Here is a 26,370-nt window from a genome sequence, read left to right as displayed (position 1 = left end):
ACCTTGACCTCCTCCTCACCACTCGCTCTCGCCCACAACCCTCGAGATGCAGCTCTGGCCTCCCCGACCGCCTCGCACGAGCTAGTGCACCTCGCTGCACCCATCGCCCGCCGCCTTCAAGCCGCTCTCGCGACGAGGGCGTCGTCGAAACTTTGCATTGCTCGATCGCGACTTTTCTTGCCAGCATCGCGCAAGGGAGGGCCTGCTGGTGCGCTCACCCTCTCCATCCACCCTGCCGACCGCCCTCACTAACCAGCTCGCCCCCAGCAGATGCCCTCGCGTCCCCTCCCTCTCCTCCACCTGCTCGACTCTCGCTTCTCGCTCCCCGCCTCCTGCGCCCGCATTTCGATCCCGACCCTCGACCCTCGACGCCCCCTTTATTATGTCGCCCGTTCTGACCAACCTCCGGGAAGGTCTCATAGCGGAGCGACGGGAAAGGGGGGGCAGAGCGATCGCCCAGCCTCGTTCTTTCCGGAGCGGCTGGGTGCCCGACGCCTCGTTTGACGCCTTACTAGCTCAGCTCGCGGCCGTGCCTCGACGAGCACGGTTGCAGGCGGCGTCCGGAACACTCTTTCCTCTCGTCCCTCCTTGTCATAGATCCCGATCGTGCAACGCCGTTCCCTCTCTCCTGCCGTACTCGCGCTCGTCGTTCCGGCTCCAGTTCACAGAGAAAGGCCTCGCTCGCACTTGCCGAACGAGAGAGAGAGAGAGAGAGAGAGCGCGCTTATGCCCTGCGACCTCTCGCGTCGCATCTTGCTCTCTCGCACGAGGATCGTTCGCGAACGAGGGCACGGAACGACGTGTTGCAGACTCGAGGGGCACATGGCGCTTGAGAAGAGCGTCCATAGGAGACTATAGACAGAGAGAGAGAGCTACATGGGCGAGGAAGTCTGAGTGAGGAGGAGGAGGGAGGAAAAGGCTCGTGCGCGGCGCTCTGCCCGCCTTCAGCTCGTCCCTGGCGTCGGCGCAGGTCGATGCGGGTCTACTGCACGACCTGCACCGAGACGTTGTAGCTCTGGACGCGGTAGACGGGCTGCTCAGGGTCGTAGACACCGAGCTGGTGCTCGGTGAAAATGAGGACTGTCGGACGACGGCGACGGTCAGCGACGGTTCGACACAGGCGCCCGCTCCCAGAGCGACGACGTCGACTCACAGTACTCGCCCGGGTCGGCGCTACTCGACATCTTGAGGCTCGCGTTGACGACTTGCTGGCCGGGAAGGTCGTTGGCGAGCTCGAGGATGCCCGATGGCGTGAACGCGCTCGAGTAGTAGATGGGCGCCGGGCCCTGGATGCCGACGTCGAACGAGAGGATCGACGACGGGTACTGCGGGTCCGGCGAGGGGTCCTGCAAGTCGCGAGCCAGGACGAAAGGAGAGAGAGAAGTCAGGGCCCGTGCACGTCGAGGACGAGGACGAGAGTCGGCGCACGTTCGAGTCGTACGAGATCGTAAAGTTCTCGCCCAGCTTGATCTCGTCCGGCTTCGAGAGCAGCTGGCCGATGAACGCTGGCCCGTCTTGGGGGAAGAAGCCACGCTTGGTCGGCGCGGCCGAGACGAGGGTCGAGGCGGCGGCGAGGGCGGCGGCGAGGGCGAGGGCGATGTACTTCATGACGGTGTGAGAGGGAAGTGCGAACTGGGCGAGGTCGAGTGAGAGAGAGAGAAAGAGAAAGCAGACGAGGTGCGACAGCGACGACGTTCTTCCTTTCGGTTCGGCCGGCTCTGCGGCGCAGACGGACTTTCCGGTCGACCGGTTGCGTAAGCCAAGCCTGACTTTACGTTCATGCGCTAGTCGCTCGAGAATAGCTCCAGACCGAAGTGGCGACGCAGGCCGTAAGGGCTCCTCGCCCGAGCTGTCGACCTTCCCAAGTGGAGGGATCTGCGCGAGTTCATCGCCCGCACCGCGCTCGACAGTCGCGCTCATGAGGTGCAGACGCCCTTGATGGCTAATTACAGCGCGCACGGAGGTTCCGCGAGAGCGAGAGGCGCCGCAAAGAGCTGCACGATGACGGTGCAAGGGCCTGAGCGCGGCTCGCTGCCGACGTCGACGACGGGCGACCAACGAAGGCGCTCTCGAGTCGGAGCTTCCGTTGCCCGGTCTGTCATGTGCGTAGGCACGAGCACGGGGCAGAACGAGAGTGAGATCTGGTGAAGCGTGAGCAGCGCCGAGCCGGGAGCAATTCGCCTTTCGAGGACAGACCGCTCTCAAGAGACGTACGCCTGCCGCGTTGAGGGACTGAAATGTATTGCAGACTCTAGGAATCGAGAGAGAGCGTCCATGGACGAGAGGCAGGCGCTACGAGGCGGAAAGGAGGGAGGAACGACGGGGAGGAGGTACGAAATCGAGTCGAGCTGCTGGTCGAGGCGCTCGTCTACTCGGCGGCCGTCACCTGCACCGAGACGTTGTAGCTCTGTACGCGGTAGACCGGCTGCTCGGAATCGTAGACGGCGAGCTGGTCCTCGGTGACGATCAAGACTGCGAGGGCAAGCAGGTCAGGCCGCGCTCAGGCCGCACTCGAGGAATGCAGGAAGGTGGACGCACAGTACTCGCCAGGCTTGTAGACTGCACTCGGGAGCGCAATGCTCGTGTTGACCCAACCGCCGGGGCCGCCCGTGTCGAGCCCGGTCGCGAGCTTGAGGATTCCGAACGGCGAGAAGTCGTTCGGCGACACGACGATGGGGGCCGGGCCCTGCAGGCCCAGGTCGACGCCGATAATCGAGGCAGCGTAGTGCGGAACGGCGCTCTGAGCCTGTGTGCGGCGCAGAGAGAGGTCAGGTCGAGTCGACGAGGACGAGGACAAAGCGCGATGAGAGGACAGCGACGACGTACCGAGGCGTCGTAGGCCACGCTCAGGTTTCCTCCGAGTGGAACCGACTGCGTGTACGAGACGAGCGTGCCCGTGTAGGCGGGCTTGGTGGGCGACGAGTCGTCGCGCTTCATCGGGACGGCCGAGGCGAGCGACGACAGGGCGGCAGCGACGGCGGCGAGGGCGAGGAACTTCATCTTGCGAGTGTGGACGTGCGGTAGGAGGTGTCGAGAATGTCGCTCTGAGTGAGATGGACGGGAGAGAGAGGACAGAGGGAGGTCGTCGTCACGGAGGACGAGCTGCCGGCTGTCGGAATCCCCGAGCTGCGCCCGCACGGTCTCGCGGTCGCGCTGTCGGCCGAGGTGATCCCCTGAGCGACGAGCGACGCAGGGGCGGACCCGGGATGCCGGACCCGAAATAGCGGCACCGAGCGCTGATGACGGTCCGAGTCGGAATCTCCGACGAGGCGACGCTCAAAGCGGGCGCAGAGAGCACAAGCGAAGCAGTAAAGCCACGATAAGAAGCTCAAGCAAGCGAGGCAGAGAAAGGCTAGAGAGGAGAGGCGAGAAAGACGAGGCGAGGAAGGGGAACGAGCGCGCTCGCTCACCAGGCGCGGCTGATTTCCATGCGCAAGACCTCCTGCAGGCCCCTCGTCCCGCCGACCTCGAGCCGCTCCAGCGTATCTACGAGCTCCTCGGCTCCCTCGCTCGACTCTGCCGCCTCGCGCTGCCGCGCAAAGAAGGGCTTGACCGCGACGTCGATCGTGCACGAGAACAGGTGGTCGATGATGCTCTGCAACTCGGCGCCGGTCTGGCCAAAGTCGGGGCACTGCAGAACAAAGTGATTGTCAGGACAGGGCAAGAAAAGAGAAGAGGGAGGGGACGCACGGCGTTGATCTCGAGGAGCGAGACCTGGAACTCGCTGTCGACGAGGAAGTCGACGCCGAAGATCTCGAACGCGTTGGGCAAGGCCTGGGTGCGCCGTGACAGTCAGTCCGACGCTCGACGAGCAGATAAAGGGGAGCGTCGTGCGCACCTGGAAGGACGAGCCGGCGCCGACCGCCGCTTTGAAGACCTCGCGCACCGCCTCGCGCACGCCCTCCTCGATGAGCCCGATCCGCTCCTCGCCGAGCTTCTCGCCCTCGTGCGGGCCGCCGAGGACGACCTTGTCCCGCATGCCCTGCAGCGTCGAGACCGAGATGGCCGGCGCCTGCTCGCCGAGGACGCTCGTCTGGAGGCAGGTGTTGGTGAGGTGGGCCGACAGGTCGAACTCGCCGCTCTCGTTGGCGGTGTCGGCGGGGGAGGTGTAAGGGGACGAGGCGAACAGGGCGAGGAAGGGGTGGTGGACGTAGACGGCGAGGCCGCCGACGGCGACGACGTAAACGCGCAGATGGAACTTGGTCCCGCTCGAATTGGACGACGGCGACGGGTCGAGCAGCAGAGGCGATGCGACGTATTCCTGTGCGGCGAATAGAGTCAGACGAGACACGAGGGGAGAGGCAGAGAGAACGAGGCGCACCTGGATGACCCATTCTCGCAGCTGCGTCGCGTCGACTCGAGTGTCGGCGCCGAACATGGCCGCCCTCGACTGCTCTGGTCGCTCGTCGGCCTCGTCGCGGTCCTCCTCGTCGTCCTCCTCGTCGTCGCTCTCGGGCTCGAACTCCTGGAAGATGTCCTCGAGCGTCTCGCGCGAGTTGAAGAGGCGGATGCCGTTGCCCTTGTCGGCGAGGGCGGCCTTGAGGATCCACCATTTGCCCTCGCCGCCTTGATCTGCGTCGGTGAACGACTGGTCGACCTCGTACAGGTCGTCCATGAGCAGCTCGTCGAGCTCGTCGGCGAACGAGCACGTGAAGTGGAAGGTTGGTGGTGCGGCGCGGCGCAAGGGCGAGTCCGGGTTCTTCGAGAGGTACATCGCGATGGTGTGGGCGAGGTTGCTCTTGCGGATGAGCCTGTGGATGCGGGTGGGTCAGTTCAGCGCACGCGAGAGCAAGGGAGAGGGGCGGAGGAGAGGAAGGAGAGGGGCTCACGCTTTGCGGATGGCGAACGAGTTGAGCTGGGTGCGGTCGTCCATGGCGATGTCCCAGTCGAGCTCGTCATAGTCGGACCATTGCAGGTCAGGCTTGGTGCCGTCTGGAGCGGGCGAAGTGAGGAGCGACCAGTCGGGGAGCTGGCGAGCGAAGGCGGTGCGGAGCGACTCGACGACGTAGGCCTGCGAGGGCGGGTACTGCACGAGCGCAGTGCGCTTGCGTGGACTGGCCATCGTGCGCGCCTTGTCGAGAGAGAGCGAGAGTTGCGTCGAGCTGATGAAGCTGGCGAGCTCTCCGCCTCTTTGCTCGACACCACTCGCTCCAGGCGAGCATGGCGGGAGGCGCACCACCGCCCTCGTTCTCTTCCTTCCCCGACACGCACCCGCCAAAGCCCCCAGCGCCCGCCTTCTCGTCCTACCCGTCCCCACCTCTTCCGCCGAGGTCCACCTCGCCGCCGCCCAGCAAGCGCTCCAGGGCTACCGACTTCCTCGACAACCTCGGCACCGACCTCGGCATATCCGCGAGCGAGTCGCGATCGTCGTGCCGGCGACACGGGGGTGACGACCGCCCGACCACCTCGTCGCGCAGGCGTCACGACGACGACCGCGACCGCGATCGCGACGAGCGGCGCAAGCCTGCAGCGGGCAGCAGCAGGCGGGACGACGGCGAGCGTGAGCGGGGCAAGGGCGGCGAGCACGGGCACCGCTCGAGGCGGGACGACCGCGACGAGCGGCGACACGGCGAGCGAGAGCGGCGACGGGACGACGACGGCTCGAGGCGGCGGCACGACGAGCGCAGGAGCAGGGACAAGGGCAAGGGCAAGGAGCGCGACCTCGAGCGGGATAGCGACTATGGCCCCAAGGTGCGCCCTCGCTCCCCACACCTGCCCCTGCCGTTCATCTCACTGACCTGCCGCCGCCCACAGCGCAGCAAGCCGTACCAGCTCGTCCAGGCGCTCAACGGCGGCGAGGACGATGCCTTACCCGTGGTGGTCCGCAGCTCGCGCGTCAACGAGGACTCGGCGTCGGACAAGCCGCTCTTCTACGAGTCGCGGCGAGGCGACGAGAACAACCTGCGGTACGGCGGCCTACATCGAGGCGACGTTCCCAAGTACCGTCGACTCGGCGGTGGGCGGGTTGTCGGGCTCAACGAGGGCCTGCGCATCACGCGCGAGACGGCCTACACCGGCCGAGGCGTCGAGATCTCGCCCCTGAACCGGTTCCGGGTACGTTCACACCCTCGCCTCGTCTTGGACGAGCTGTACCGACTCGATTTCCCCCTACAGACACCTCGTTACACCGACTCGTCGTCTTTCCGCCACCTGACCGACAAGAACACCAAGCGCCTCACCCTCCAGCCTCGCTCCTCGCCTCACGCTCTCGGCGAGCCCGCGCTATCCGCCGTTCCTCCCGACCCCTTCCTCGCCTCAGCCGACGACGACGGCGTCGACTTTGTAGGCTTCGACCGCGAGCGCACGACCGCCGAGAAGCTCGAGCGGCTCGAGCACGAGGACGGCACCGACTATCGCTCGGTGGCCGGCCTCATCAAGCCCGCCGACCTCGCCGACGCGGCCGAGTCGGACGACGACCTGTTCGCCGGCCTCGGCATCAGCGGCGGCGAGTCGCACGCCGAGCGCCTGCGGCGCAAGAACATCGAGCTCGACCGCGCCTTGCGCGACAACCCGCGCGACGTCGCCCGGTGGCTCGAGTTCGTCGACCTGCAAGACGAGATCGCCCAGTCGTCGTTCGCAGGCGGTACCGGCGGCGCGTCGTCGACCAAGCGCGCGCTGAGCAAGGGCGAGCGCGCGAGCACGTCCGAGGTCAAGCTCGCCATCCTCGTGCGCGCCCTCGCCGTGCCCGACAACGCCGAGGCCGAGCTGCTCATCCTCGCGCAGCTGCGCGCCGCCGCCGAGGTCGAGGAGCCGCAACGCGTTCTCGCGAGGTGGAAGGACGCGTTGAGGGAGCACCCGAGGTTGACGGGCCTGTGGATCGAGTACGTGTCGTGGCGCCAGACGACGTGGGCAACGTTCAGCGTCAAGGACGTCGTCGGCGTCTTCGCAGAGTCGTTCGAGGTGCTCGTCGACGCGATGGAAGGCGAGGATCCTGGGTCAAGCGGTGCGTCCTCTCTCTCTCTCTGTCTCCCTCACACGCCGTCGTCCCCCTACTCACACCCTTGACCTCCTGCAGGTCGCGAGATGCTCGAGAGCAACGCCATCTACCTGTTCCTCCGCTTCTGCCTCATGCTCCGTCAAGCCGGTCCGTCCCATCGTCCTCCTCGCCCGCCAGGACACGCCACTGACCCCTTCCCTGTGGCCCAGGTTTCGCCGAGCGCGCACTCGCCGCCTTCCAGGCCCTCGTCGAGCTCAACCTTCTTCGCCCTCCCGACCTCGAGCGCCTCCAGTACGAGCGCACGATGCCCTGGCGCGAGCGCGTCTTCTCGGCGTTCGAGTCGTTCTGGGACGGCGAGGCGCCGCGCATCGGCGAGAGCGGCGCCAAAGGTTGGCGTGCCACGACCGAGGACGACTTGCCGCCCGAGCCCGTCGAGTCGTCGAGCGCCGCCGTCGCCCTCGTCGAGACGGACGCGAGCCTGCGACCGCACGAGCGATGGGCACTCGCCGAGCGCGCCGCAGCTGCCTCGTCTCGCCGTCCTGCACGTGCGACCGACGTCGAGATGGACGACTCGGAGGACCCGTACCGCGTGGTCCTGTTCGACGACGTCAAGCCGTTCCTGTTCCTCCTGTCGTCGCCCGAGTCGACGCACCAACTCGCCTACGCCTTCCTCGCCTTCCTCGGCCTCCCGTTCGTCCCGCCCGACGTCCCGACCTCGACGCCGTTCACGACCGACCCGTTCGTGCACTCGGAGCTCGTCGAGCGGCCGAGCTTGCTCCGGCGGTACTGGCCGGCGAGGTCGAGCGGCGCGCCGTTCGGCATCATCGGCGGCGAGGCGATGGAGCCTGAGCGCGACAGCGCGCTCAAGGCGCCGTGGAACGTGCCGTTCAAGGCGATGCCGGCGACGGTCGACACCCTGTTCGGCGGGCCGAGCCCCGGGTGGTTCAAGACGCTCGGCAAGGAGGACCTGCTCGACCTCGACCTCGACCTCGCGAGGTGCGCTCGACTCGTCCTCCTTCGTCAATTCTACTGCAACTGCAGAAAGCTGACTCTCTATCGCCCACAGGAACGCGCTCGCCCTGCTTCGTCAAGCTCTTCCCGACGACACCTTCCTCACGCTCGACGCCTTCTCGCTCGAGGCGGTTCAAGGCCCAAAAGCGTGCGTCCCTCTTTCATCTCTCCTTCTTTATCGACGACTGGACCTGACGCCTCGACCTCGCAGCGCCGTCAAGCTCGCCAAGCAGGTCCTGCGCGACCACCGCAACGACCTCGCGCTGTGGGACGCCTATGCGCGCATCGAGCGGCAGCGCGGCAAGGCGACCGACGCTCGCCAGGTCTACTGCACGGCGCTCTCGATGTACCGCTCGTTCAAGCCGCAGGACCAGATCGAAGGGCCCTTGCTGTGGCGAGCCTGGGCCGAGATGGAGTGGGAGGATGGGAGGACGGTCGTCGCGCTCAAGGTGCTCGTCGCCGCAGCGAGCAAGGATATTGTCGATCTCGGTGCGTCTCTCTTTCCCTCTCTCTGTCTCTCTCGACAGGGACCTTACTGACTCGTGGGCCCCCGCAGCGTCTCTCGCCTCGACCGACCTCGATGCTCGGCCCTCTGCACCCCAGCTCCTGCGCGCGCGCCAGCACTACACGCACGACCTCGAAGCCGCCTTCCAGCCGCACGCGACGCAGGCGCTCGTCCGCAACCGCAACCACCTCGCCTTCTCGTTCGCCCTCCTGCAGTACCTGACGGGCGACTTGGCGGCGGCCGGCGACGTCCTCGAGCGGCACCTGTTCCGCCTCGACTGCGCCGGCGCAACGGGCTCGGCAGAGCACGAGGAGGCGCTCATGATGTTCGCCAAGCTCCTGTTCCGCCACTCGGTCGTCGGCGGCGGCTACCGCCCGGCGCAGTTGCGCGAGCTTCTCGAGCGCGCCCTCGGCGAGTTCAAGAACAACTCGATCTTCCTCGCCCTCTTCTACCACAACGAGCGTGCGTCCCTCTTTCACCTCGTCGTCGTCGTCGTCGTCGTCCTGTCCTCGCCGCCGACCTGACCGAACCTTGCACGGACCCTGCAGAGCGCATGAAGATCGAGAACCACTTTCGCCGGCTCATGGAGGAGAAGGTCCTCAAGGAGAGCGAGGCGACGAGCGAGGGCTGGCTGTTCGCCATCTTTGCCGAGCTGCACCGCGACGCTCGCTCGACGAACGTCTGGGCGGTCCGCAACCTGTTCGACCGCGCCGTCGACAATCCGAGGTACGCTCGCCTCTCTCTCACCCTCACTCGTCCTCTCTCTCCTTCTGACTCGTCATCCCTCGCAGGTCGAGGTCGTCTGCGTCGGTCTGGGCGCTCTACGTCGACTTTGAGGTCCGCAACGGCGAGCTCGCCCGCGCCAAGTCGCTCATCTACCGCGCCCTGCGCGAGTGCCCCTGGTGCAAGGGTGCGTCTCTGTCTCTCTCTCTTTCTATCGCTCTCGCCTCGTCGAGGAGATACTGATGCGCGTCGACCATCCACAGAGTTCTACTTGCGGCCCTTCTCCCCTGCCATGCGCCCCGTCTTCCGCTCGCGCGAGCTGCGCGACTTTCACCACCTCCTCCTCGAGAAGGGCCTGCGCGTGCACGTCGACATCGACCGGCTCCTCGACGGCGCGGTCCTGTCGGACATGGACGACGACGGCGGGGAGGACCAGGAGGACGGGTCCGAGCGGCTCGAGGCGGCGGGCGAGGAGGTCTTGACGGAGCGGACGAGGCTCATGCCGTACTGAGGAGTGCAGCGTCGAGCAAGTTGGCCTCGTGCGGCAAATGGTGAGACGCGAGAGGAGAGGAGCCCTCGGCGACGCGGCGAGGCCTCGGAGGGTCCGCGGCGCGTTCGTCGAGGAGGAGCTTGCGGTCTGGCGTCCTCGCTCTTCGTTCCTCCGACTCTCCATCTTGCTCTGTGCCGCTCTCGAGCTTCGACATGCGCTACGTGCTTCTCGCAGCGACCGTACTCGCCCTTCTGCTGGGCCGCAGGTGCGCCCTCCTCTCTCTTCTCCTTCCCTCGTTCGCCTCGTCCTCGAGCTCACCTCGCACCCTCTCCAGTTCCGCCCAGCGCACCATCAAGGTCGTCAACCAGTGCAGCTACCCCGTGTGGCCCGCGACGGTGCCGTTCGGCGAGCAGAAGCAGGCGTACGAGGACGACCGAGGCTGGGAGGCCAAAGCCGGCTCGAGCAGGGCCATCACGGTCCCCAATGACTGGATCGGGCGCATCTGTGCGTCCCTCTCCTTCCTCTCGAGCCGCCATGACGAGTATCGCACTAATGCTGGACCTGCAGGGGGCCGACACGGCTGCATCGCCAACTCGGACAAGACGCTCGCCTGCGTGGTGCGTCTCTCGTCTTTCTCTCTTCTCCAGACCCGTACTGACGTCTCGACTTGGCGCTCTCGACCACTCGCAGACCGGCGCCTGTATCGACAACGCGCTCCAGTGCGCCGACAACGAGTTTGGCGGCGGCGCCACGTCCGCCGAGATCCGCCTCCAGTCGCAGCAGCAGCAGCAGTACGACGCCTACGGGCTCACGAACGGCGGCGGCTGGGGCGTCCCGATCGGCATCAAGCCAGCCGGCAAAGGGTGCGACGCCGTCGCCTGCACGCCCAAGCTCTCGACGTGCCCGGACGACAAGGTCAAGCTCCAGGACTCGCTAACGTACTAAGCTCTCATGTTTCACGTACTAAGCTCTCATGTTTGAACAATAAAATTAATATAAATCAGCAACTTCGTCCTGTCCTCGAGTTGCCGCAACCGCACGACCTGACTCTCCCGCCTCTCGCAACAGCAAAACGACTACGCCAACGCCAAGTCGTGCACGCCCGATCTCATCGAGTACTACTCGTACTTCAAGGAGGCGTGCCCGAACGCGCAAGCCTACTTTGTGCGTCCTCACGCACTCAGTCTTCTCTCGAGCGCGCTCTGACCTCTTCCCTTCCTTCCCTCGACAGCAAGATGCCCGAGCGGGCCAGTCGACCGTCACCTACATCTGCAAGAGCGAGGACGCCCCGGGCTTCACGGTCACGTTCTGCCCTGACGGCGACGGCGACTCGGCGGGCGAGCTGTCGAGCTCGACCGACGGCGCGCAGAACGGCACAGCGAGGTGCGTCCGACCCTCTCCGTCCTGCTCCTCTGCCATGATCGACCTGACGTCGTCCCTTTGTGCAGCGCCGACGCATCCGGCGAGGGCGCCAAGTCCGCCGGCGGCCCGACCGCATCTGCCCCGACCACGGTCCCGACTGGCCTCGCCGCCGCCACCTCGGCCCTGTCGATCGACGTGTCGAGCGCTATTGCCGAGCAGAGCGGCGTCGAGACGGGCGGTCCTTCTGGCGCGAGCTCGTCGGCCACGTCGGCGGCCGCCAGCTCCAGCTCGACCCCGGCCTCCTCCTCGGCGTCGTCGGCAGCTTCTGCAGACGACGAGAGCGTCGCGCCTGACAGCGACACCGACTCGACGACGTCAAGCGGCCTCGTCCCTGGCCTGAGCAACACGATGCTCGCCGTGATCGCGGGCGGCGTCGCCGCGCTCCTCATCGGCGGCGCGGTCGTCGCCTTTTGCGTCATGCGCCGCAAAAATCGGGCGGCGGCGCAGCAGGGGCAGGCGGCGACAGGACCTGTCGGCAGCGACGAGGAGGCGGCGACGAGCAAATCGGCGGCGGGAGCGGGCACGGGCAAGAACCCTGCGCGTACGTCCACTCGTCCCTCTCCTCGTTTCCCTCCTTCTCCGCCTCTTCCTCCTCCTCAGAGGCGACCCTGACTGACGGTCCTCCACGCTCTGCAGAGAGCTACAACGCCCTGGGCCGTCGAAGCAGTCGCGTCCGTCGTGCTCTCCTCTCGTCGAGCGAGGAAGGCTCCTCGTCCGACCTGAGCGGGAGCGGCAGCGAGGACGAGAAGTACGCTCGCCGTGGGAGCGTGTCGAGTGCGGCGAGCGCGGCGAGTGCGGCGAGTCGGCGCAGTGGCGCAAGTCGGGCGAGCCGACGTTGAGAAGGTCGACCCGAGACGGAGCGTGGCCTTGTTCTCGCGGCCTGAGCGCAGCGGTGGCGCTGTAGATTATTAGCCTTCTGCGATTCGACGAGCTGCACTATCTAGCTTGACCGTCGCTCTGCATCGTCTGGAGAGAGAGCGCGCTCCTCGTCCGTTCGCGGCCGAGAGCAGCGGACCCCGAGTCGAAGCGGGTCGCGCTCGCCCAGCGTTCCCTCGCTATGCTTGTCTTTCTCGCATTGGTGCAGCAGAGCTTGCAGGGGAGCGGCAGGAGACTCGACGCCTCCCCACTTCGCCAAACGATCTGCATTGTGCGACGGCGACTTCTCCCTCTCCCTCTTCTTCCACACGCTCTGAAGCCTTGAACGCTCGCGCGACCACGACCATGGCCACCGTGCACCACCCTGCGCTACCCGCCGTGACCGACTATCCGACCAAGAGCTCCCACGCCAACGAGCTCGACGAGGCTCGGCGACTCTTCCTCGAAGAGCTCGCGAGCCCCGAGGCAGACTGGGAGCAGCAGGGCGAGCGCGAGGGAGTCCAGCTCTGGAGCAAGGCCGACCCGAATGTGCGTCCATCGCCTTTCCTCCCTCCCTGTGCCCCTCCCCAACTCGCTGACCCCCCACCTCCGCCGCACGCAGGATCCTTGTGCGTTCTCGCCGCCGTCCCTCCTCACCGTGCGACTCGTCTCTGACTCGCTCCGCCATCACAGATGCAGTACCGACCGTCAAGGGCGTCACGACCGTCGAGGGCGTTTCGGCTGCAGCTGTGCGTCCACGTCCTCCTCTTCCCTTTCGTCCTTCGCCAGGCCCAGCTGCTGACAGAGCTCTTGATACCTCGCAGTTCCTCGGCGGCGTCATCCAGCTGCCCGGCATGCGCAAGCTGTGGGACGCCCGCTTCCAGGACGGCCACATGCTCGCTCGGTACGACCGCACCACTTTCGCCTTCTACACCGTCATGAAGGGCATGTCGTGGATCGTCTACCCGCGCTCGATCTGCGGTGCCCAGATGAACGTCGAGCCCGAGGACGGCGACCCGCAGGGCGAGCGCATGGTCATCCAGACGAGCGTCGACGAGCCAGAGTGGGCGCCCGAGCAGAAGGGCCAGACGAGGGCGACGCTCACGCTCAGCGGGTGGCAGCTCAAGTACGTCCTCGTCCTCTTCCTTCCTGCGTTACCCTGTGCGTCTCTCACCTCGCGCTTCCTCGCAGGCCCGACGGCGACAACCTCATGGTCACGTGAGCTCGTCTCTCTCCTCGTCGACCCCTTTGCGCCTCGACACTGACTCTCTCTCTCCATACTCTGCAGCTATATCGTCAAGATTGCGCTCAACGGCTCGATGCCAATGCCCATGGTCACCATGGTGGCCACCGAGACGCCGCTCTGCACGGGCCGAGCGCGCGACGTCTTCCGAGAATGTGCGTCTCTCGCCCGCCCTTCTCTCGCCGCAGCTCGTCGACTGACACGAGACACCCACAGATGGTCACGCTCCCTACGTCCGCATCCCTCGAGGCGCCGCAGAACCCGCCATCAAGTTCCAGACCGAGTCGTTCTCGGACCCGCCCGCTCTGCCGAGCCTCAACACGCACCCGCGCGAGTACCGCTGCATCTTCACGACGACCGAAAAGGCTGGCGAGTCGTTCGAGATCGTGTACGACCGGCGGCGCATGTACGCCGACGGCGTGCGGGTCGAGGTCGAGGGGGAGGAGGGGGCCGAGGTCTCGGACGACGACGAGGGCGTCTTGACGGTCACGACCAAGTCGGGCGGCGTCAACGTGACGGTCATCGTGCGGCCTCGCCCTCAGTAGAAGCTCGCGTCCTGCCATGCCACTGCGTCGGCGCAGAGCGGTCCGTGTCCGGCTGTCGGCGACCTTCTCAAGCGGACCCTTCTCGGGCGCCAACTTCTTCCGCTCGAGTCGCAGGCTTGCTTGATTGCCTGCGCAGTTGCCGGCTGTCGCTTTCACGCTGCGCCTTGCGAGCCGGGCTCGGCTCGAGGTCTGGACAAGCTTTGGACGAACCTTGTGCCTCTCGCTCATCGGGGAAGCCCCGCACGGCCACGCTCGCCGGCTCGCTCGAGAGCCCTTGTCGCGTGTGCCCCTTCGTCCTGCATTCGACACAGCTGCTGCCATGTCGTCCCTCCTCCCTGAACGCCCTGCTGTCCCCAACTACCCGACCGCGAGCCCGTACCAGAAGCAGCTTGACGTCGCGCGCGCATACTTTCACGAGCAGCTGCAGAGCAGCGACGTCGAGTGGGACAGCCAGACCAAAAGCGACGTCGAGCTGGGCGCGAAGAAGGATCTCGAGGACTCGAGTGCGTCGCTCTCGCCGCACGAGCCCCTTTGCGACGCGCTCGTTGACATCTCCCTCTCTCCTCGCAGGCGCACCCAACACGGTCCGAGGCGTGACTGTCGTCAAGGGCGTCTCTCCAGAGACTGTACGCCCTCCTGCGTGCTCTGTTCGAGAGGCGCAAAGCTGACATTCGCACCTCGCAGTTCCTCTTTGGCGTCGTCACGAGCGACCGTTTGCGCCGCCTGTGGGACGCTCGCCTCGACACGTCCGGCATCGTCGCCAGCTACTCGCCCGACGAGTTTACGTTCTACAGCACGACCAAGGGCTTCTCGTTCGTCGTGAGCGGGCGCGACATTGTCGGCGCGTCGCGCATCTTCGAGACGGGCGACGGGTACGAGCTCGTCCAAACGAGCGTCGACGACCTCGTGCCGGCGCAGAAGGGCAAGACGAGGGCAACGCTCTTCCTCGGCGGGTGGAAGGTCGAGTGAGTCGTCGCGAGCGCCGTGTCGGGTCGAGCCGAACTGACCTCGTCGCTGCGTGCTGTTCTCGCAGGGCGGCCGGGAGCGACACCAAGGTCACGTACGTCGTCAAGGTCGCGCTCAACGGCTCGATGCCATCTGCCATCGTAAACAAGGTCGCGACAGAGACGCCCATGTGCGTCGGTACCGCGCGCGACACGTTCTACAAGCGTGAGTCGGCCGACCTTCTCCCGCTCGGTCCTCCTCGAGCGACCGTTCTCTGACCCCTCGCTCTCTCGCTCTCGCAGACGGCTTTGCTCCCTTCATTCGCCGGTCGTCGCTCTCGGCCAAGGACCTCGTCGTGCAGAACCAGCGCAATGTCGACGACGTGTACCGCCTCACGCTCTCGACCCGCACGGTCGGCGCCGAGGTCGAGGTCGTCTTTGACCGCGAGAAGCTGCACAAGGGAGGCGTGAACGTCTCGGTCGAGGGTGAGGGTGTCGAGACGAGTGTTGACGAGGCGGCAGGCGTCATCAAGGTCCGTGCGACGCAGGAGAACAAGGAGATGGTTGTCGTCGTTCGGGCCAAGTGAGGGAACCCGGCTCAGCCTTGTAACTGAGAGCGACGTATCGAGCAAGCTGTACAGACGAAGCGTCTCTCGAGCGCGACGCGAAAGCCGAGAGCGAGAGCGAGAACAGCTGGCTCGAGACGAGAATAGTCGCCAAAGTGGTTGCGACAGCGACGCGTACAGACAAGGATAACTTGACGCGCTACAGACTCCTGCCCTCCTGCCCTCCTGCCCTCCTGCCCTGACGCGCCGGTCAACTCACGGCTCGTCGCCGGCCGCGCTGCTCAACAGCGCGTTCAGCTGCTTGAGGCTCTTGGCGACGCCGAACGACGCTGCCGCCATGGCCTGCTTGGTCTGCTTGTTGAAGGCGCCCGGTGCGGCGTGGTCGGCGCTCTGCATCTCGCTCAACTGGTCGCAGTGCGTCGTGAGGTCCTGGAGGATGGCCGAGCCCTCGTCCTCCTCGGCGGGCGTGAGGGTCCGAGGAAGCGCTTCTTGCGAGATGGCGACGATCGACGAGACGATGGTGATGATCTGGGTGAGGTTCTCCTGCAGCTCGGACGACTGGGCGCCCGAGCGGATGGCCGACAGGAGCGACTGGATCGAGTGAACGATGGCCTCGGTCTGGTTCTCGATGTAGGCCTGCGACGACGACGAGAGAAGGGGTCAATAACGTTCTCGAGAGCGAGAGTATGTCGTGCGCCCGTGAAGAGGTCATGGGGAAGAGAAGGAGGGAAGAGAGCGTCGACGCACCCTCAGTTCCTGCGGGTCTCGCTCCTGCCCCTGCTGCATCTCGACCTCGGCGCCGTCGTCGTACGCGCGATCGCCGTACCCGTCTCGTCGCTGCTCGTCGCCGTATGCGCCGTACGGCTGCGACGAGCCCTGCGCCGGGTACTCGCTGTGGCCGTACTGCTGCGGCTCGTCGCGCGGCCCGCCGTACTGCTGCTCGCCCTCGTACGCGCCGCCGTAGGCCTGCTGCTGCTGCTGCCCTCGTGCGCCGTAGCCCGAGCCGTCGCTGTCGAGCGACGGCCGGCCGCCGTACGAGTCGCGCGAGCTGGCGGCGCCGGCGCCGTTGACGCCGGGCCGAGGAGGTCCGTGCGCCTCGCCGCCGTACGGCTGCTGCTGCACGCCGTGCGGCTGCGAGAACGACTCGGCGACGCTCGAGCGCGCACCTGCACTCGCGCCCGCGAGCGTGTCGGCGTCCGAGCGCGAGCGGACCGAGCCGCCGCTGTTGCGCTTGGTGCCGCGGTCCGAGCCGAAGCCGATGGCGCCGAGTGCGCTCTTGACGCTGCCGCCGCTGCCGAAGATGGACGACACGCCGCCCGAGATGCGGCTGCGCGACTGCTGCTGCTGCTGGGCGGACGGCTGCTCCTTGGCGGGCGGAGGAGGCGGTGCGGGCGAGGTCGGCGTCGGCGTCGTCTCGACGGACGGGACCGAGATCGACAGGCCCTGGAGCGACGAGTGCGCGTCGTCGAGACCGCCCTGCGACAGGCGCGAGCCGGCGCCGACGTCCTCCCGCAGAGGGGGCATGGGCTCGCGCGCGGCGGCGGCGCGCATGCCGAACGCCGACGACGGGTCGAGTGCGCCGCCTCGGCCGGCCGAGGAAGACGACGGGCCCGTCGTGCGCCGGATCTTGAGGATGCGCACGAGCTCGACGACGGTTGCGGCGAGGTGGGACGCGGCGGCGTCGAGGAGCGAGACGGGCGAGACGCCGTAGCCCGTCGCGTGGTTCTTGCACGCCGTCAGGAGGTTCGAGAGCGTCGCGTTGACCTTGACCTTGAGCGAGTTGACGAGGTCCTGCTCCGAGAGCGGGAGCGACGCGAGGCGAGAAGGAGGAATGGCCTGCACGTCGTTGTCGACCTTCTGGCACGCCTGGACGACGGCTCGAGCGGTCGGGAGGACGGACGACGGCTCTTTCGAGCGGGCGGCCTGGAGGAGGTCGTCGATCGAGGTCTGGAAGGCGGCGATCGACGTGTCGTTGATGAGGCCGTCGGACGAGGCGGGCAGCCAGTCGGCGTCGACGCTGATCGACGACGTGAAGAGCATTGAGGTCGCTGCGAGGGACGCGAGTGTCAGTGTCGTCGCTCAACAACCAGCTGGACCGACCCAGAAGTGCGGCACGGGCGGCACGACCGGGACGAGCGAGGGAAATTGAGCGACGCACCCTTGACGTTCCGCAGCTCGAGCTTGGCCGCCTGCCACCGCTCCTTCCACTCTTGCGCCTCCTTCTCGGCCCGCTCCCTCGCCTCCCGCTCGCGCTCGACCTCGCGCTGGAGCTCGTCGGCCCGCTCGCTCGCGTGCCGCACCTCGTCGACGAGGCTCGACACCTCGCCGCGCATCTCGGCCGCGAGCTCCTCGGCCTCGTGCAGGCGGGCGCGCACTTGGGCGTCGAGCCCGCTCGTGCCGGCAGAGCGGGTCGACGACGACGACGGCGACGGGCCGCGAGCCTGCAGCGAGTCGTGGTCGCGCTGCAGCGACCGTAGCTGCGCCTGCTGCTCCTCGAACCGCTGCGTGCGTGTCGACGAGTCAGTCTTGTCCTGCACGCGATGACGTGAAAGGAAAGGCGAGAAGGGACGCACCTGCTCCCACCTCCTCCGCTCGTCCTCGAGCTGCTCCCGCACCCGCCTCTCGCCCTCGCCGCTCGTCGCCTGCGCCGACGCCGCCGACGCGCCGTCACGCTCGAGATCGACGACCCGGTTCTGCAGCCGAGCGAGCTTGTACTCGTACTCGGCGCGGACCTTGTCGGCCGCCGCCTCGTTCTCCCACTGCGCGCGACGACGAGGTCAGTTTCCTGCGTGATGTACCCGCTCCCGCCGTACGACGAGGAAGAGAGAGGAGAGCGAGGGACGCACCGATCTCCTGCCGCCGTTGCCCACGCCGCCAACCTCGCTCGGCGCGTTACTGCCCGCGTACCCGCCGAAGAACCGACTGCTCGTCCCGTTACTGCTCACCTCGCTCGCCCGGCTGTTCGTGCTGTTGCCGAGCGCGAGCCCTGCCCCCTGCCCCTGCTGCCCGAGCCCCTGCCCCGAGCCCGCGCCGGCGCTCGAGCCCTGGCCGTACTGCGCGCGCGCCGCCGGCGGGCTCGCGAGCGCCTCGCTCCGCTCGCCGTACGCCTCGTCGCGCTCGTCCTCCTCGCGCACGGTCGGGACGGGCGGCGCCGGGCGCGGCAGCGACGACGACGAGTGCGACGCGCCGAACCCGTACGCGGCGCCGCCGTTCGGGCGCGCTTGGGCCGCCGCGCCGGGCGAGGGGCTGCGCGGCGCGTGGAGCGAGCCAGTCGGGCTCGGGACGGGCGGCGACGTGGCCGAGGTGGGCGACGTGAGCGACTGGGCGCCGGCGCCGGGCCCGCTCGCGGAGGGGGAGCACATCGGCTCGTCCTCGACGAGCATCGTGCTCTTGTTGGGCACGACGACGTCGTTGCCGACGGGGAGGGCCGACGACTGGGACGTCGCCGAGGTCGGCGTCGGTGCGCGGCGCGCGTTCAGGTTGGTCGGCGGAGGAGGCGAGGTGAGCGCCGGAGCGGCTTGCTGCGACGAGGCGTGCGAGCCCGTGCGCGAGTGCGGCGAAAAGTGCGTCTGGGGTGTGCTGTAGGCTTGTCCACCGGCGTTCTGCGTGCGAGGAAGGGTCGTCAGTCAGGCTGCGACGCTGAGTCGACGGGAGAGACGGAGGAAGGAGGGGGACGCACGTCGTCCTCCTCGCCAAACTCGGGGTACCGCCGGTCGAGCTCGAAGTAGATGTCGCTCGCGAGGTCGCGGAAGCGCGAGAGCGGGAGCGTCGCGAGCTTCTGGCGCGCCTGGTTGCGCTTCGGGTGAAAGTCGGGACGGACCGCGAGGAAGGGTTCTGCAGGACGGGCGGGCGAGCGTGAGTGCGAGGGTGCGGCGGGGACGAGGGGCGGAGTTGACGCACGTTGTCCTGCTGTCGGGGTGGCCGAGTCGTCGATGCGGCGCATGAGCTCGTCGTAGACGTCGGTCGTCAGCTCCTGGAACTGCTGGCGCGTGAGGCGCGTGAGCTTGTCGCGGGCGTTGCTGCGGGGGCGGGGCAGACTGTGTCAGTGTCTTTGAAGGAGACAGAGGACGTAAGGGGGACGTACGTCCTGGTCGAGCCGGACGAGAGGGCGCCCTCGTTGGTGAGCCAGCCCTTGAGGGCCGAGTAGTGGGTGCGCGCGACGGCCTTGCTCTGCTCGAGCGAGAGGGGCGCAGGCTTGGTGAAGCCGGTGGGCTGCTGCTGGGCGTGCTGGTGCGCTGGTTGCGGCTGCTGCGGCTGTTGCTGGCCGAGGGCGGGAGGCTGACCGGCGCCCTGCCCGGCCTGGCCCTGCTGCTGCGGCTGCTGCTGCTGCTGGAGAGGCCGGTACGAGAAGGCGTCTGCTGGCGGCGCGTTCATCGGCCTTGGCCCGCCGTTCGGGTTGCGCAGCGACATGGCCGGCTTGTCGTCGAGGTGGATGCGGGCGGAGGACCGGGCGACGCGGCTGGATAGGGGCTGGATCGGGGGGACGATGCGCGAGCGAGGTGCGCTTGTCGGGAGACGAGACAGGCGGCGCGCAGGTGGGCTCGGTCGGATTCGAGGGCGGTGCAGGGGGGTCAACAAGCGGACGAGGCGAGAGATGGGGGAGGAGGCGCGTCTCCCCTCGAGCGCTCGTCCCACAGCTCTCTCGTGCGGCTAGTAAGGTGCTGGGGGGTACTGCAACGCTCTCACCACTCCAACACACGCGACAGCTGATTTTCCTCGAGGACGGCACCGCCTCCCAAGCGAGCTTGGTCGACCGTTCCCCTCGCTCTCTCGCCTCCTGCTCCACCGCTCTCCGCTCGAGCTTGTACAAAGCCGCTAGATCCGCCAGCCATGGGTCTCGCAGGTGCCTCCAAGAAGCAGCGCATCCAGGATGACCCGCGCAACACCCGCTGGGCTCAAGGTGAGCTCCTCCCCGCTCCGCCTTCCTCCCTCCCCTCTCGGCACACGTGCCGCTGTGCAGCACAGCTCACCATGTACTATACCCACAGACACGAGCGCTCCCGGCTTCCGCCTCCTCGCCTCGATGGGCTGGAACCCCGAGTCGGCCCCGACGCTCGGCAACGCCCAGTCGCAGGCCGCCATCCTCGCAAACGGCGGCTCCGTCTTCTCCAAGCGCATCGCCTCGATCCCGACCGCCAAGGACGACACGCTCGGCATCGGCATGAAGCGCGGCAGTGCCGCCGCCGTCGTCGGCTCCCTCAAGGCCCTCGGCGTCCCTTCCGCGACGGGCGCCAACGCCGCGACGCCCATCACGAGCGGCTTTGTCACGGCCGGCTCGATGACGCCCCAGGACGGCGTCACCGGCGGCGGCAGCGGCGGCGGCGAGTTTGGCAGCCTCCTCGCGCGCCTCAACAAGCTCAAGGAGCAGAACGGCTCGCTGTCGGCGTCGGCCAGCCCGGCTCCTGACCTCGCCGAGCAGCCGCTCAAGAAGCGCAAGCGCGCGAGCTCGGCGTCGTCGGCATCGTCGTCGGACGTCTCGAGCGACTCGAGCGACTCGGACGACGGCGAGCCCACGCCGTCGACCTCGGCCCTGCCTGCCGTCGCAGCGCCGGCCCCGGTCGCTGCTCCCGCCCCGAGCGCAGCAGCTCTCGCCATCCTCAAGAACCCGCGCATGGCGTGCGTCCGGCGTTTCTCCTTTTGCTTCTTCGCGTCGGCGGGAACCTGACCTCTCGCTCGCTCCCTCGCAGTGCCCGCTCGAAGCACCTCCGCGCCAAGCGCATGGCCACCGCCTCGAACGCGTCCGCCATGGCCGAGATCCTCGGCCTTGCCCCCTCGCCATCGACCTCGGCCTCGTCCTCGCCCGCCCCGAGCGGCGCCTCGACCCCGCTCCCCGTCCTCGCCGTCAACGGCCCGCGCGCCGACGGCTGGCCCGCCGTGCCTGCCCGCGGCAACTCGGCCACCGCCGTCCAGGAGACGACGACGACGACGACGACCACCACCACCACCACGACCTCGCTCGGCGGCGCCGGCGCGGCGCCCATGTTCGCGAGCGCCACGACCACCTCGCTCGCCGCGACGTTCGACCCTGCATCCGCCTCGACCGCCACCAACGACAGCTCGGACAAGGCGGCCAAGAAGGCGGCCAAGGCGGCCCGTCGCGCCGACAAGGACGCCCGCCGCGCCGACAAGGCGGCGCGCAAGCTCGCGCGCGCCGAGTCGAAGCGCAAGGAGCGCTCGCCGTCGCCCGAGTTCCGCGTCCACTCGGCAGCGCACAACCCGTTCAAGGTGAGCGACGAGACGCCGACGGCGGCGCCCGTCGCGGCCGGGCTCGGCAGCGTGTTTGGGCGCATGTTCGTCGGCGCGCAGAGCGGCGGCATGGGCGCGACATTCGTCCCGCCGACGGACTCGGCGGCGTCAACGGCGACGGCGACGGCGACGGCGGGCGAGGATGCGCCCAAGAAGGGCAAGAAGGAGCGCAAGGAGAAGAAGGGGAAGAAGCGCAAGGCCGAGGTCGAGGTCGAGGGCGAGGGCGAGGGCGAGGCGGCTTTGCGTGCGGGCGACGACGCCAAGGAGAATGCGGCCGAGCGGGCGAGCAAGAAGGAACGCAAGGCGGCCAAGGAGGCCGGGCGCGAGGGCGAGTCGAAGGAGGAGCGTCGGGCGCGCAAGGAGGCCAAGCGGGCGAAGAAGGCGGCCAAGCGGGCCGAGGCGTGACGAGCCGATGACTAGACGGTCTGTGCGGTGTTGTATTGCCTACGGTATCGCGGCTGCAGCATGTGCGCCGTGCGAGAGCGAGCGAGCGAGCGAGGACGAGGCGACCTTCTCAACGCGAGGCTCGTGCGCGCTCTCGGCTCGGCTCGCCTGCTCCGCCCCGGCCTCTCGCGGTCCTCACTGCTGCGTAGAACTACCGCAGCAGCTCTCGTCCTCCTTGCTCCGGTCGCGCACTGCTCAGGCTTCTCGAGCGAAGGCCGGCCGGCCGAACGAGCCGGTTCGCCCCACATCTCCGCTTGGCCGCCGCTCGCTCTCCTCCTCCTCTCTTCACACTCGCTACCGCACTCTGCTGCTGCACACGCTCAAGATGCCTCAGCACCCTTCCGTCGCCTCGCACCTGGTCGTCGACTACCCGCACCCCAAGGTCCTCCGCCTCCGGCTCAACCGCCCCGAGGCGCTCAATGCCATGACCGACGCGCTCGAGGAGGACATCCGCAAGGTGAGCAGCCACTCCTCCTTCCCCTGAGCCGGGACAACGAGCTGACCCACGTCGTCGCGCCGCGCAGGTGCTCGACTGGTTCGAGGAGAACAACGAGCTGTGGTGCCTCATCCTCACGGGCACGGGGCGGGCGTTCTGTGCGGGTCAGGTGCGTCTGCCCCTCCCTAATCTACGCAGACGATGCTTACGCTGTCCGTACGAGCGCGCAGGACCTCAAGAACTGGCAGAAGACGGCCGGCACCTCGTCGTCGCCGAGCGCGTCGATGCGCAAGAACATCCACGGGTTCGGCTCGCTCGCTCGCAGGCGCAGCAAGAAGCCGTTCATCCTCGCGCTCAACGGCATGGCGTTCGGCGGCGGGGCCGAGGCGATGGCCAACGCCGGTGCGCTCCTTTGCCCCCTCTTCGCCCCTCGACCCTGCGAGGAACCCCTACTCACCCTCGCTGCCCGACACAGACATCGTCATCGCGGCCGAGGGCATCAAGGTCGGCTTCCCCGAGGTCAAGCGCGGCGTCGTCGCCGGCGTCGGCGGGATCCCGAACGCGTTCCACCGCTCGCCGCAACTCGTCCCCTACCTCCTCACGGGCAACCCGATCCCGACCAACCTCCTCGAGCACGTCGTCTTTACCGAGGTCGTCCCCGCCGACAAGGTGCAGGACGCCGCTCTGCGCTGGGCTCTCGACATTGTCGACAACTCGCCCGAGGCCGTCTGGGTCACCAAGGAGCAGGTCAACCTCACGCGCGACGGCAACAGCCTGCAAGACGTGGTCATCAAGTCCTTGGAGACGGAGCAGAGCGAGCGCCTGTACGTCGGCGAGAACCTCAAGGAGGGCCTCAAGGCTTTCGTCGAGGTGCGTCCTCGCTCTCTCTCCTCGCTCGGTCGGGCCTTTCCTTACTGGCAGGAGTCAGATATTGACCTTCTCTCCGCGATCTCCCCTTCTCCCTCGAGCAGAAGCGCAAGCCAGTGTGGCAGGACCCGCCGGCGCTCACCCGCCAGAGCAAGCTGTAGCCAAGCCTGAGCAATGAAGTCTACCCGCCGCCCTGCTTGCCTCCTTTGCGCCGGTTCGCGCTCGTCCGTCTCGCTGTGCTCGCTGCAGTCGAGGTGACCATTGCGTCTCGTTCGAGTCGCTGGACGGCGGGCGCGAGAGGATCCGGCGGCGGCTCTGCGAGGAGAGAGAGCGCACGGGCGCGCGGTTTCGAGTTCGAAAGCAGCGAGCGAGAGGAACAGCCTGACTCTCGAGTACGCCAGTCTGGCCCGCACCGCTGCATTGAGCGAAAGAGAGCCGGCGCAAGCAAGACGTTTCGCTCGAGTCGAGGTCAATGACGGTCAACAGAGCGGCCTCTGTGCTCGACCACCCGCTCACCGGCTGAGCTGCCAGTGCCCATGGCGCTCGACCTGTCTGACCAAGCCCTGTGCGCCGCCTACGAGGACCTGCTGCGCCCCGACGGAGCAGTAAACTGGTGCGTCGGGCTCTCATCTCCGAGGCCGCCCTCGCCCGCCTGACTCTCCTCGACGACGACCCTGCGCAGGCTCGTACTCGACTATGCGACCCCGACACGCCTATCTCTCGCCGCACGAGGCGCGCACGGCCTCGAGGAGCTGAGAGCTCAGCTCGTACGTCCCTCTCCGCACCCACGGTCCACCTTGCCGCGACTGACTCTCCCAGCACCGCCTTGCAGGTCCCGAATCGCGTCCTGTTCGGCCTCCTGTCGGTAGAGGGCAAGGTCCTGCTGTGGAGCCAGATCCCTCACGCCGTCGGCGGCGTCAAGCGAGGTGCGTCTCGCCGGACCAGTTCTCACACGACCGTGCACCTGACCCCTTCCTCCGTGCAGCGCGCGCTCTCGTGCACGAGCGCACTGTCGCAAACGCCTTTCAGGGCTACACGGCCACGTTGAGCGTCTCGTCGCCCGTCGACCTCTCGCCGGACGCCGTCGCCATCCGCCTGTTCCACCAGCCACACCTGTCCACGAGCCGCCCTCGCACCGCGTCCCCGCCAATCAGCCCACACCTTCCGACCTCGACCTCGCGCCAGCACTCGTCCACCGCCGGCTCGGTACGGCGGCCATCGGTGCCCGAGAGCACCGTCTCGGGCCACGGGCAGAAGCCCTCGTCGCCAAGGACGGCCGGCACGTCAGCCACCTTTGCGACGAGCCAGCAGCCGACTCGCTACGAGAGCGCGCCGACCGCCGTCGTCGCGCAGCCTGATTCGGCGGCACGCCGTTCGCTCGACCAGTCGTTCTCGCCTGGGTACCCGGCGCACCTCGCCAGCGCATCCCTCGGCTCCCGCGCCGGGCACCTACCTGGACGCGACGCACCTCCTCCGCGAGCCCACGCGACGCCCCTGTACGACTCGTTCGCCTCGACCGCCCCTCGCGCCGACCCGACCGTTCCGCCCGAGGTCCGCCCGTCCTCCGCCTCGCCGCCCGTCTCGCCCGGCCTCCTCGCCGCGAGCCCGAACGCGAGCGGCATCTTCGAGTCGGCCGCAGCCGCCATGCTCGTCGCGTCGGCGTCGGACCCGTCCCTCGCCGGGCACGCGCTCTCGGCCCAGGGCGTTCCTGTCGACGTCGCCGAGGACGACGCGAGCGTCGCGCGCGCTCCGCCACCCGAGCCGTATTCGGCAGAAGGGACGGTCGACGCGCACGGCGGCGAGCGTGAGCTGCAGGAGCGCACGCGCGCTCTCGAGCTCGAGGGGAGGGAGGACGCCGCTCGGCTCGAGCGCGAGCGGCGGGAGCGCGACGCCGAGGCGGCGGCGGCGCATGCTCGGCAAGAGTCAGAGGAGCGTACGGCGCGCGACGAGGAGGAGGCGGTGCGGCGAGCAGCCGAGAGCGAGGAGCGCGCGCGGTCCGCTGCCGAGGACGAGACGCAGGCCCGCCGCGCTGCTGAGGAGGAGTACCGGCGGCAGGCCGAGGCTGAGCTCGAGCGCGAGCGAGTCGCAGAGGAGGAGAGGCGTGGGGCGGCCGAGGAGGAGGCGGCGCGACGAGTGCAGGACGAGGAGCGGCAGCGGATTGAGGAGGCGGCGGAGCTCGCGCGGCGAGAGGAGGCCGTGCGTCGCGCCGAGGAGGAGCGCGTCCTGCACGAGCAGCGCGTCGCCGAGGAGCGACGACTCGTCGAGGAGGCAGAGCGGGCCAGGGTCGAGGAGGAGGAGCGGACGCGGCGAGCCGAGGAGGAGATGCGGCTCCTCATCGAGCGGCAGCGCGCCGAGAAGCAGCTGCGCGAGCAGGAGGAGGCTCGGCTGCGCGAGGAGGAGCGGGTGCGGGCTGTCGAGGCGCGCCGGTCGCGCCTCGTCCGGCAGAGGGACGCCGGCGAGGTCATGCTGGCGGGCACGGTCAACGTGCAGGGCGGCGGCTCGATGGTGCGCCCCACTTTCTCCCCTCTCTCTCGTCGTGCTCGAGCACAGATGTTGACCTCGTCGCACCCGCAGCTGTGGAAGCGGCGCTACTTCCGCCTGACCGCCTCGAGGCTCGACTTCTTCAAGAGCGAGACAGTGCGTCGTCTCTCCCCTTGGCCCTCTCTTTCCTCGACATGCGCCCACCGACTCACGCACCCTTTGGGCCTGCAGGACGCCGACGTGCCCGTCGACAGCCTCGCCGTCGCCGACATCGAGCGCCTGACGTCCAACCCGGAGGAGGCGCTCGTCCCGCACGCGTTCAAGGCGACGCTCAACGATGGCGACGAGCGCCTGTTCTACTACCTGTCGGCGGAGGAGACTGAGACGCTCGTCGAGGCGCTGCAGTGCGCGCTGCGGCGGTGAGGTCGAGTCGAGCGGCTGGGTCGTTGCGGGCGCACGGACCTCTTGCAGTAGATGCGTGCGCGACGGTTGAGACTACTCGTGTGCAAGCCGACCCAGTGGCACGGCTCTAGCTCGCGCGAGAGGCTGTTCTTCTGCTCGGGCGCACAGCTGTCCGAAGTGAGCGGACTCAGGGGAGGGGAGCCTTCGCTTCACCTTGGACCTTCGCGCTCGTCGGCCAGCCTCCCCACTCGAG

General features: G+C 68.0%; 11 protein-coding genes across 11 annotated transcripts; 7 read left to right on the top strand and 4 right to left on the bottom strand.

Moving 5' to 3' along the window:
* Positions 1-777: 777 nt before the first annotated feature.
* Positions 778-1,626, bottom strand: RHOBADRAFT_65933 (uncharacterized protein). The gene is made up of 3 exons (XM_018418822.1): positions 1,429-1,626; positions 1,154-1,346; positions 778-1,080 (listed from the first exon to the last, which is right to left on the bottom strand). The coding sequence occupies exons 1-3, from the start codon at positions 1,606-1,608 to the stop codon at positions 983-985; spliced, it is 471 nt and encodes a 156-aa protein (XP_018274569.1). The 5' UTR covers positions 1,609-1,626; the 3' UTR covers positions 778-982.
* A 600-nt stretch (positions 1,627-2,226) lies between these two features.
* Positions 2,227-3,046, bottom strand: RHOBADRAFT_49179 (uncharacterized protein). The gene is made up of 3 exons (XM_018415228.1): positions 2,827-3,046; positions 2,539-2,746; positions 2,227-2,472 (listed from the first exon to the last, which is right to left on the bottom strand). The coding sequence occupies exons 1-3, from the start codon at positions 2,998-3,000 to the stop codon at positions 2,369-2,371; spliced, it is 486 nt and encodes a 161-aa protein (XP_018274568.1). The 5' UTR covers positions 3,001-3,046; the 3' UTR covers positions 2,227-2,368.
* Positions 3,047-3,381: 335 nt separating this feature from the next.
* RHOBADRAFT_50977 (uncharacterized protein) lies at positions 3,382-5,062 on the bottom strand (the record flags this gene model as incomplete). Its single annotated transcript, XM_018415591.1, has 5 exons — positions 3,382-3,631; positions 3,691-3,774; positions 3,839-4,261; positions 4,322-4,751; positions 4,830-5,062. 5 exons carry the CDS (start codon positions 5,060-5,062, stop codon positions 3,407-3,409), a joined length of 1,395 nt encoding a protein of 464 aa, XP_018274567.1. The 3' UTR covers positions 3,382-3,406.
* A 91-nt stretch (positions 5,063-5,153) lies between these two features.
* On the top strand, positions 5,154-9,718 carry RHOBADRAFT_50976 (uncharacterized protein). Its single transcript, XM_018415590.1, has 11 exons — positions 5,154-5,691; positions 5,755-6,054; positions 6,115-6,943; positions 7,016-7,084; positions 7,147-7,933; positions 8,004-8,096; positions 8,160-8,437; positions 8,505-8,915; positions 9,002-9,179; positions 9,245-9,363; positions 9,440-9,718. Exons 1-11 carry the CDS (start codon positions 5,161-5,163, stop codon positions 9,685-9,687), a joined length of 3,843 nt encoding a protein of 1,280 aa, XP_018274566.1. The 5' UTR covers positions 5,154-5,160; the 3' UTR covers positions 9,688-9,718.
* Positions 9,719-9,878: 160 nt separating this feature from the next.
* RHOBADRAFT_41061 (uncharacterized protein) lies at positions 9,879-11,927 on the top strand (the record flags this gene model as incomplete). The annotated part of the gene is made up of 8 exons (XM_018413816.1): positions 9,879-9,931; positions 10,001-10,170; positions 10,234-10,283; positions 10,357-10,581; positions 10,735-10,830; positions 10,898-11,049; positions 11,115-11,629; positions 11,725-11,927. The coding sequence occupies 8 exons, from the start codon at positions 9,879-9,881 to the stop codon at positions 11,925-11,927; spliced, it is 1,464 nt and encodes a 487-aa protein (XP_018274565.1).
* Positions 11,928-12,309: 382 nt separating this feature from the next.
* On the top strand, positions 12,310-13,765 carry RHOBADRAFT_50974 (uncharacterized protein; the record flags this gene model as incomplete). The annotated part of the gene is made up of 7 exons (XM_018415589.1): positions 12,310-12,492; positions 12,566-12,572; positions 12,637-12,692; positions 12,768-13,069; positions 13,135-13,161; positions 13,232-13,341; positions 13,403-13,765. 7 exons carry the CDS (start codon positions 12,310-12,312, stop codon positions 13,729-13,731), a joined length of 1,014 nt encoding a protein of 337 aa, XP_018274564.1. The 3' UTR covers positions 13,732-13,765.
* Positions 13,766-14,050: 285 nt separating this feature from the next.
* On the top strand, positions 14,051-15,311 carry RHOBADRAFT_50973 (uncharacterized protein; the record flags this gene model as incomplete). Its single annotated transcript, XM_018415588.1, has 5 exons — positions 14,051-14,234; positions 14,302-14,357; positions 14,416-14,696; positions 14,765-14,901; positions 14,979-15,311. 5 exons carry the CDS (start codon positions 14,051-14,053, stop codon positions 15,260-15,262), a joined length of 942 nt encoding a protein of 313 aa, XP_018274563.1. The 3' UTR covers positions 15,263-15,311.
* Positions 15,312-15,402: 91 nt separating this feature from the next.
* RHOBADRAFT_50972 (uncharacterized protein) lies at positions 15,403-19,651 on the bottom strand (the record flags this gene model as incomplete). Its single annotated transcript, XM_018415587.1, has 8 exons — positions 15,403-15,877; positions 15,989-17,289; positions 17,400-17,742; positions 17,815-18,000; positions 18,088-18,843; positions 18,921-19,075; positions 19,142-19,260; positions 19,326-19,651. The coding sequence occupies 8 exons, from the start codon at positions 19,649-19,651 to the stop codon at positions 15,497-15,499; spliced, it is 3,567 nt and encodes a 1,188-aa protein (XP_018274562.1). The 3' UTR covers positions 15,403-15,496.
* Positions 19,652-20,051: 400 nt separating this feature from the next.
* On the top strand, positions 20,052-21,949 carry RHOBADRAFT_50971 (uncharacterized protein). Its single transcript, XM_018415586.1, has 3 exons — positions 20,052-20,141; positions 20,230-20,857; positions 20,929-21,949. The coding sequence occupies exons 1-3, from the start codon at positions 20,072-20,074 to the stop codon at positions 21,890-21,892; spliced, it is 1,662 nt and encodes a 553-aa protein (XP_018274561.1). The 5' UTR covers positions 20,052-20,071; the 3' UTR covers positions 21,893-21,949.
* Positions 21,950-22,256: 307 nt separating this feature from the next.
* On the top strand, positions 22,257-23,395 carry RHOBADRAFT_41056 (uncharacterized protein; the record flags this gene model as incomplete). The annotated part of the gene is made up of 5 exons (XM_018413815.1): positions 22,257-22,388; positions 22,456-22,536; positions 22,598-22,769; positions 22,843-23,237; positions 23,339-23,395. The coding sequence occupies 5 exons, from the start codon at positions 22,257-22,259 to the stop codon at positions 23,393-23,395; spliced, it is 837 nt and encodes a 278-aa protein (XP_018274560.1).
* A 375-nt stretch (positions 23,396-23,770) lies between these two features.
* RHOBADRAFT_50969 (uncharacterized protein) lies at positions 23,771-26,138 on the top strand (the record flags this gene model as incomplete). The annotated part of the gene is made up of 6 exons (XM_018415585.1): positions 23,771-23,847; positions 23,917-24,001; positions 24,067-24,160; positions 24,220-25,739; positions 25,809-25,871; positions 25,947-26,138. 6 exons carry the CDS (start codon positions 23,771-23,773, stop codon positions 26,136-26,138), a joined length of 2,031 nt encoding a protein of 676 aa, XP_018274559.1.
* Positions 26,139-26,370: the final 232 nt, after the last annotated feature.

This window comes from Rhodotorula graminis (genome assembly GCF_001329695.1).
Source record: "Rhodotorula graminis WP1 unplaced genomic scaffold RHOBAscaffold_1, whole genome shotgun sequence".
NCBI lineage: Eukaryota > Fungi > Basidiomycota > Microbotryomycetes > Sporidiobolales > Sporidiobolaceae > Rhodotorula > Rhodotorula graminis.
This window is presented reverse-complemented; position numbering and strand designations above follow the sequence as displayed.

What these genes read in the sequence shown, in the direction of transcription:
- RHOBADRAFT_50971 (XM_018415586.1), top strand. Translation starts at nt 20,072, where the DNA reads ATGGGTCTCGCAGGTGCCTCCAAGAAGCAGCGCATCCAGGATGACCCG. An exon ending in CAACACCCGCTGGGCTCAAG is followed by an intron (nt 20,142 to 20,229) that starts GTGAGCTCCTCC and finishes CTATACCCACAG; the next exon opens with ACACGAGCGCTCCCGGCTTC. An exon ending in CTCAAGAACCCGCGCATGGC is followed by an intron (nt 20,858 to 20,928) that starts GTGCGTCCGGCG and finishes GCTCCCTCGCAG; the next exon opens with TGCCCGCTCGAAGCACCTCC.
- RHOBADRAFT_65933 (XM_018418822.1), bottom strand. Translation starts at nt 1,608, where the DNA reads ATGAAGTACATCGCCCTCGCCCTCGCCGCCGCCCTCGCCGCCGCCTCG. An exon ending in CGATCTCGTACGACTCGAAC is followed by an intron (nt 1,347 to 1,428) that starts GTGCGCCGACTC and finishes CGCGACTTGCAG; the next exon opens with GACCCCTCGCCGGACCCGCA. An exon ending in CGCCGACCCGGGCGAGTACT is followed by an intron (nt 1,081 to 1,153) that starts GTGAGTCGACGT and finishes GTCGTCCGACAG; the next exon opens with TCCTCATTTTCACCGAGCAC.
- RHOBADRAFT_50976 (XM_018415590.1), top strand. Translation starts at nt 5,161, where the DNA reads ATGGCGGGAGGCGCACCACCGCCCTCGTTCTCTTCCTTCCCCGACACG. An exon ending in ATAGCGACTATGGCCCCAAG is followed by an intron (nt 5,692 to 5,754) that starts GTGCGCCCTCGC and finishes CGCCGCCCACAG; the next exon opens with CGCAGCAAGCCGTACCAGCT. An exon ending in CAAGGATATTGTCGATCTCG is followed by an intron (nt 8,438 to 8,504) that starts GTGCGTCTCTCT and finishes GGGCCCCCGCAG; the next exon opens with CGTCTCTCGCCTCGACCGAC.
- RHOBADRAFT_49179 (XM_018415228.1), bottom strand. Translation starts at nt 3,000, where the DNA reads ATGAAGTTCCTCGCCCTCGCCGCCGTCGCTGCCGCCCTGTCGTCGCTC. An exon ending in GCGTGGCCTACGACGCCTCG is followed by an intron (nt 2,747 to 2,826) that starts GTACGTCGTCGC and finishes CGCCGCACACAG; the next exon opens with GCTCAGAGCGCCGTTCCGCA. An exon ending in CTACAAGCCTGGCGAGTACT is followed by an intron (nt 2,473 to 2,538) that starts GTGCGTCCACCT and finishes TTGCCCTCGCAG; the next exon opens with TCTTGATCGTCACCGAGGAC.